This window comes from Pocillopora verrucosa, chromosome 6, assembly GCF_036669915.1.
Source record: "Pocillopora verrucosa isolate sample1 chromosome 6, ASM3666991v2, whole genome shotgun sequence".
In the NCBI taxonomy this organism is placed as follows: Eukaryota; Metazoa; Cnidaria; class Anthozoa; order Scleractinia; family Pocilloporidae; genus Pocillopora; species Pocillopora verrucosa.
Genome location: NC_089317.1, coordinates 9,286,079 through 9,293,968, shown reverse-complemented (window position 1 = coordinate 9,293,968; position 7,890 = coordinate 9,286,079). Strand labels below are relative to the sequence as shown.

At 38.7% G+C, this 7,890-nt stretch overlaps 1 protein-coding gene across 1 annotated transcript; it reads left to right on the top strand.

Annotated features, from left to right (window-relative positions):
- The first annotated feature begins 1,298 nt into the window (after positions 1 to 1,298).
- LOC136281850 (TNF receptor-associated factor 5-like) lies at positions 1,299 to 2,076 on the top strand. The gene is made up of 2 exons (XM_066168887.1): positions 1,299 to 1,718; positions 1,876 to 2,076. The coding sequence occupies exons 1-2, from the start codon at positions 1,299 to 1,301 to the stop codon at positions 2,074 to 2,076; spliced, it is 621 nt and encodes a 206-aa protein (XP_066024984.1).
- Positions 2,077 to 7,890: the final 5,814 nt, after the last annotated feature.

Here is a 7,890-nt window from a genome sequence, read left to right as displayed (position 1 = left end):
CAGTATCAATTGTTATTGATGAATACGTGTCAAATTGTCCAGGAAATACACATTTCCCATTGAGGTTCACAAGGTTATAAACATCGTTTACTTATCAGTTAGTCTTGGTTCTTTCACTAAAAGCAAACTTTGCTTGGATTAGATCACTTCGCTGCTTTATTCATTGCCAGATTCGCTATGTCTAATGAGCATTTTGAGTTTACTTCTCCTCCCGGAGCGCTATTCAACTGTTCTGTATGGTAAGTCTTTTTTGTTTTGTGATGATTTTTATCTTTCAGCAACTGATCGTTTTCGCTGTCACCCATCGAGAGAGAGATCTTCAGTGGAGTAGTTAAGAAATTTAAATGTCATAGGAGATAGGTTAAGGAAGAACTTTTTTGATTTTTAGGTCTCTTTGTTTTCCCAAACTTAAGATATTCGTCGAAATGTTTTGCGCAAATTTACAGAGCCTAGTATCGAGTCGCAATTGTCGTGGGTGTATCTTTGGTTCACCAACATTGCCGCTGAAAAATAGTGCAAAAAATCTGGAATTTACTTGGCTATCTAGCCCACCGATTATCTAAACTGAAACAACAAACATGTACGAAAGCACTTTTTCTAACACTTAATTTCCTAAAAAGGCTTAAAAGTCGACAGATAAGTCTATATTTTTCGACAACGCAGAGCTGTATGCCAAGCATCCACCATAACTCTGAACTTCAAATTGCGCTGGTTTCCAAACCCAGCTTGAAGATGTCAGGTGAAAATCTGCAATAAAGCAAGGCTTAACCTGACATTTAAGGAGAACGACCGACAGCATTCAGAGCATTCATAAGGCAGAAGTTCTTTTTAACTGTGGAACTATCTTCGCATTTCCTGGGAAAAGAGATCATAAGCGAAATTGTAATTTTCTTTTGGCAAAAGGACGAGATGTTTAAATATTAACGCTAGGAAAATCATTAACGCACACTTGCTTACTTCTGTGATCGAGCTGTACTAAATAGTTTATACTTCAGCAGTTGTCTTTCTGAGAGGAGAGAAATGTTGCTCATCCCTCAGGAATTTGACCAATTAGACGAAATAGTAATTTGTCAAATAACAGATTTACGTTCTGCGTTTGTTTTGACTCTGAGTTATGAATCATTGTTCCATAGTTAAATTCCACTTTCCTTCGACAACTTTTACAATTGTAGCTGTTTGAACTGAATTCCTTGCTAGCAGGGGCCTCTTTGAAGGAATTACTTGACTTATCAATACTAGTTTTGTAAGGAAATGTACTAAACTCTCTTGATTATCTTTTACTTTGAAGCCTATCGACAATGGTTAAGCCTGTCACTCTGGCATGTGGGCATTCGGGCTGTCGACACTGCCTCGCGACACTCATAGGCATTGAGACTTTCCCCAAATGCCCACTTTGTAAAGCACCGATCGGAACAGACGTTAACCTCCACGTCAATGTCGCACTCGACGATATCATTGGAGACTTTAATGTCAAGTGTAATAAGAGCGGCTGTCTATGGAAAGGAAAATTTCACGAGCACGAGCAGCACTTGAAAAGGTGTGGAAAATTTCAAACGGCGTGTGCCAATGATGGCTGTGGAGAGATGGTGGCAAGGGAGAGGATGGCAGCACACACTGCGCAATGTGCAAAGCACAAACTCCCTTGCCAGCAATGCGGTAGAAAAATTACCAGGGAATCTTTCGAGGAGCATACTGCTTCCCTTTGCTCAAATAAGAGGGTACTGTGCCCACTAAGCTGCGGAACAAGCCTTCCACGGTAAGATATTGTCGGTTTAATTAAGAAATCAACAGTCAAATGGTTATTTAAGGCCAACAAAATATCCAAAAGTTTCACTAGCCAGCTCATCCCTGGTCCTTATTTTGATTATTTTGCAGGCTCCACTTAACACTGCACTTAAGCGAGTGCTCAGAAAGAGCGGTCCGCTGTGCGGTGACTGGCTGCACTGCCATAATAAAGCAGAAGAACATGCCACAGCACTCGACAAATGCAGCCGCCACCCACAGTGTTCTGCAGGAAGGGGAGGTCCAGTGTCTGCGGGGCCTAATGCATTTCAAGGTGAGACGCTAGAATTATAAAAATAATGAGAAAAGATATCACATGAACATGAACTGAACATTCGGTTTCATTTCAGAGAGCCAAACCGAGATGGATTTTGGAAGAAAGAGGAGTGTTCTCCTTCCGCTGGAGGGGAGAGAAATGGAATAACGTGAAGGGGTCACACCTATTCAGCACTGAGTACAGGTGCCCGAATGGGAACAGGTGGAGGGCGCATATACGATTTGCAGGACTTTCCTTGGAACTGGTGTCCGCAGTGACGGCAGTGGTAGTAGGAACGAGGTTAGGGACTCATCTTTGTAATTAAGGATAGATTCTCGCTCTGGAACGCAGTACAGAGGATAAATGATCGCTGCTGATAAGCCAAAGTACTTGCATTTAGCTGGCGTATTTTACAACGACCATCAATATCGTAATTTTTCCATACAGGAGTTAGGAAATCTAAAACCATGTCTCCGAACCTAAAAACTGTTAAAAAGAAAATCAACTTTATCATGATTCACCACAAATCATTAATGACTTTACGCTTTATGTCTACAGAATAGTATTGATGCCTGATTCCTGCGAGGAGAAGGTTTTCCCTTTCCCGGCGAAGGAGATAAAGGAGGGGGAAGTAGCAGCAAATATCCCGCGCTGTGAACTGGATCACATGGACCCAGAAGATATTATGATTGTCAAGTTTGTCTTGACATATTATCTTTTAAAAGAAGACAAGTAATTTTCCATTTATTAGCTAGGAGAGGTATCGAGGTCGCAAATGATAACGCAAAAAATGGAAATCGTTTATGCACTAGAACAAAAGGCAATATGATAAGCACAGAACAAACTAACCATGAAATTTAAGAAGTATTTTTGAATGGAAAACATTTTCAGTACTTTCTCATTGAGATCTTCCGCTTTTTTTGCTGTATGTAATACCTCTCTTAGCACTTATCTGGAACATTACTTAACTAGAAAAGATCTCTTCACGCAGTTGTTAAGATAGAAGCGTGCCGGTGATGTCAAAGCGCTGTTGTATTTTAGGGTTAGTAACGAGTGAGGAATTGAAAAAATAAAGAGTCTGGAAGCTAACTAACTTTTGAGTTTTCAGTCAACCTCCAGTTTAGTTTAGTTATCTACATTTGAAAAATACCTCTAGGAAACAGAAGTACACTTACAGGAAAAATGTTTAAGAGAAAAACGTTATGGAAGGAAAGATAGCTACGAGGACAAATATTGAAAGCGATACAAAAAATGTTTAGGTTTTTTAAGTCAAATATGTTTTTTTAAGAATTATGGGAAACACACTCGTCAATTTCCCCCTCTTCAGTATGAGTAAGCTCGATTTGTTCGTTTGCTGCGCTGTGTTTCACGTGATAATAAATGATTTGACAAATGCATTTTTCCCCGTTATCTGAACACCCTTGTCCCACTGTCGCAGACGGTCTAACCGGTTTGGTTACAGATCAAAGGCATCCCACACCAAATAAAAGCCGACACGCAGCCTCGCACCAACCCAGTCTGACACGAATTTGAATTTGTTAAAAAAAAAAAAAAAAACATAAAAAAAAACAAAGTAAAACGAATAAAAACCCTGCCCTGCATAACATGAATTAAAAATAGTTTTTTCCTTAACGAAGACTAGTGGGCAGCACAAAGAAAGACGTATTGTTGTAGTTTCTCCTTTATTCCAACACGTGTCGCCTCTAGCATTGGAGAGAATATAACTACACATTCGTTAACCTCAGTTTACTTTCCTATGTAAGTGAATCATAGCTGAAAAATCCTGTAAACGGATGTTATAAAAAAAAACCGCCTCAATCTATTGCGCGTTATTGTATTTTGGGGGCCATACGATAAGTGCTTATTGCGGTGAATCAATAAACAAAGACTTTGTTTCTTCATAACTTTTTTTTAATTAGGAAGGAAGGTTGGTGAGATCAACCCATTTATCCTTATCCATACAGATGTTACATGAAATGCCTTAATTTACTGAGCGTTGTTGTATTTTAGGAGCCGTGCGGTTAGCGCCAATTGTTGTTACTCAATAAACAAAGACTTTGTTTCCTCACAACTTGTTGTTAATTAAGAAAAATATGATCGGTGAGTTCAACAGATTTGATCGGGTAAATTTTCTACCATTGGAAATACAAAAAGCTAGCCTAGCACACGCAGATAATATTTACACCAGATACAAATATATCTTCTATCCTACATGGGAGTACATAACAACCCAATGTTTTTATGAATAAACCTAAATTGTTAGTAATCGTCGTTATAAATGTAATTACAAACTGTTCTGTTTCTGGTAATATCAACTAAGTTGAAATTATAAATTGGCCACCGTAAAGAGTTCAAAAGCTGACGTTTCGAGCGTTAGCCCTTCATTAGTCTGATGGAGAGCTAAGGCTCGAAACGTCAGCTTTTGAACTTTTTAGGTGGCCAATTTACAATTTCAACTTAGTTGATATTATCAAATCACCTTGTTACCCCCACTGACGCAGTACCAGAGTTTCTTTAGAAACTTACCCCCTTTGTTTCTGGTCTGTTATGACGACGGCAAACATACTTCTCCATTATAACAAAAGGATGAAAAAAAATCACACTTACCTTACAAAAGGCACTGATGAGGAAGTCGCAAGTTTAAACAATAGGCTGTTTTACCTTGCGCTTAGCAATGATTTAATTGCTTTTGTTAACGATGAGGTCACCCTAAGGGGTTTTATTCATTTGTTCTAAACAACCGTGTGGAAAAAAGATACTTCGCATAAGTGTGATGTAGTCAATTACAAAATAAGAAACTCACAAAATCATCGAAATTTAGACCCGTTTCTCGCTATTGCTAGCTGACTAGACTCCAACAAGGAGAAGAAAATAATAAGTCCTTACGTCAGTATGCAGCTTTAGAGCAAGGCCTCACGATAAAGTTTTAAACGGTAGTGGTCAAAAACGTTAATAGTAAATATATTTTTGGTAACCACCGTAAGGGAAAAAAACCTAACCGTTAGCCGTAAAGTGGCCACAATTTTATCCTTTAAACTTACCAGCCATCACCCCATTGGAACCCTCCACTATTTGGTACATCTTTTTATTACTGTTGTTCATTTATTATTTCTTTTTGAAAGCTCAACCTCAATCAACGCCGGTAGGCCGGTTGCCGAACACTGTTGCAACGGCACGAAGTTAACGCGTCATCGTTTAAACTCCATAAAAATCCAACCCACACTTAAAATGGGACTAATTCGGTTATCACCTTGGCCTATTGAAGAGATTAAAATGAAGGCGTTATCCAAAGATGGCAGGCTTTAAATTGTGAACGAAGGTATCGTTTTTTTACCGCACGAGATAGTAAAGTAATTATTTTGTACAATTCCTCTCCGCTTAAAGAACTGAGTATATGCCCAAAATTCGCATTTCCATTTCAATTATAATGAATTATTTTTAGTTTGTGCGCACAAATATTGCAACTTCTCCTTTTTAGTGGGCACGGTCAATTTTAAATAAACGTCATCTTTTTTTTTTCTTTTTTTTTTTTAACGCAGCTACCATCTTAACGCGCGGGGCTGACATAAATGTATTTCGTATTTAATTGAAGAACAACAACGGGGAAAAGGTGCTTTTCGGAGATAACCTATAAGGGAACTTGCTATCGATTACTAGCTTTAGTCCCTCTTTCATCGGGCGTGTGCATTGGCACAAACGTCCTTTAATCTATCTCCTTTTCAACTTATATAGTAACAACTTTTACATGCGTCTGCATGCCGCTACATAAAACTGTCATATAAGTTGCAAGTGTTCATAGCACAATTTGGATTTTTACTTGACTGCTACGTGATAAATACACCGACTTTAAAAAAAAAAACCTCAAAACAACACTAAAAGTACCGTGGGTTACAATAATAATTATCGACGTACTTAAGGTGTTTTAGAACGCACTTTTCCCATTCGATGTAGGAGACCTCTTTGATGTTAATTCAAAACTTCTAGAAGCAAGAGCATCCACCATAAAAGTCGCATCTATACGCGTCTATATATTCAGTGGAGAAGAATGCTTAAACCGGCCATTTTAATTTGTTCAAAAACGATAAAGGGTCTTTCCTTAACAATACTGTACAGGCGCTGCTGAGGATGCATAAAAAGAAGAAGTGTGAGATCAAACAGTTTTTTCGAGGAGTTCCCCAGAGTGCCACTTGGTAAACTCCTGCAGAAGGTTTATTTCTTCTCTGCTGAGGACTCCCAGCGACGAATTTCCAGGTACCTGGATTTAAATACAAGCTTGATAAGAAAAATTATTTGGCGCTTACAGGATGGCTGCCCAAGAAACCTTCAGGACAGGCCAATCACGCCCTTTGGACTGGTGTAAGATGCGACGAGAGTAAATTCAACAACTAATCAAAGCTAAAAATCACTATTTTTTCAAGTATATACTAACACGGGAAATAGCGTCGTAGATCGCCTGCACTCGGCCTGCACTCAAACTTTGAACATCCTTTGCTAATCGCCTCCGAGCAACTTGCCCACTATTGGCACACAAAAATTATGGCAACCATTTATAGCAGGAATAAATGAGTTTAAAAAAATCACCTTTTTGTGCCATATTATATTACTGATATAGTATATACTAGGCAAATGTTCACCTCCAATCATTTCAATATTTTTGAAATATAAATATTTTCATAACCTTACTGTTCCTTAATTTTCTGGAACATGTGGTTCGCAAGCCGAAGTAGGTGGGAATGTGACAACAAAAAGCACTCAGGGCGCTTTAATATCAAAATTATTTCATACAGGTGAATGATAATTACACATAGCTGGGATAAAGCCTAAAGCAAAATATTAATGGGACAAAAATCATCCATCTGAAATATATATATTTTTTCATTATTTCAGAACAACTGGGGAAGACGTGCACAAAGGTACACATGGGTTTTTGGGATTGTTACGACACAACATTTACCTGCAAAAAGCTACTTCGATGAAGTGGAAAGACGAGATATGGCCACCCTCCATCCCATCATTTCAAGGTGTGTTCTCCCTGGAACCGAAGTGCACTCGAATGACTTGGCCTCCTACCGGCAGACGGACCAAAGAATTAACAACATAAGTGCACATCAAATGATTGTCCACCGACTCAACTTCGTTGACCCAGTCACTATGGGGTTGACACCCAAGAAATCGAATCCTGCTGGAACAGTTTAAAATTGGGCCAGAAAACACGCCGGAGGATAAGGAGGGAAGACTTGCAGTCCTACCTCGACGAGCAAATGTGGCGTCGGTGGAGAGCGGGAACCGCTCAGCAATCCATGCAGAACTTTTTGGCCGTTGTAGCCAATCAATATCTAGTTGATAATCCGGTTTTGTAAATACGCTACGGTTTTTACTTTCAGTTTTGGGAGAGACAGGTAAATAAACAATTAAGCTCTGTCCATGACTATGTTGAATAGGTTTTACATAGGTTAGGTCTATTGACCACACTGGTCCAGAAAGATTTTCTAACGAAACGACGTATTTTTAAAATATGCGATTTCAACTTGAATTTTAACTCATTATGAAAACCGACCTTTTCGAATTCCCCGATGTTGATTTTTCTTGTAACACTTTTTTTGACGGGATGATAAGGGCTTTACTATACACATCATCTAGCTGCATTTCTTTTTTTTTGCCGTAGATGACAATTATGATAATGCAAAAAAAAAAGAAAAAAACCAGTTTATTCATTTTCATAGATAGAGGCAAAGCTCTTTTTGGATTGTGAGAGAAAAATAACGTTTTTCAAAGCACCTGCGAAAGTGTGGTCGGGGCTTTGATCTTGGAAGTATTTAACGCACAACAATCACAGTGTTCAAAAATAAAAC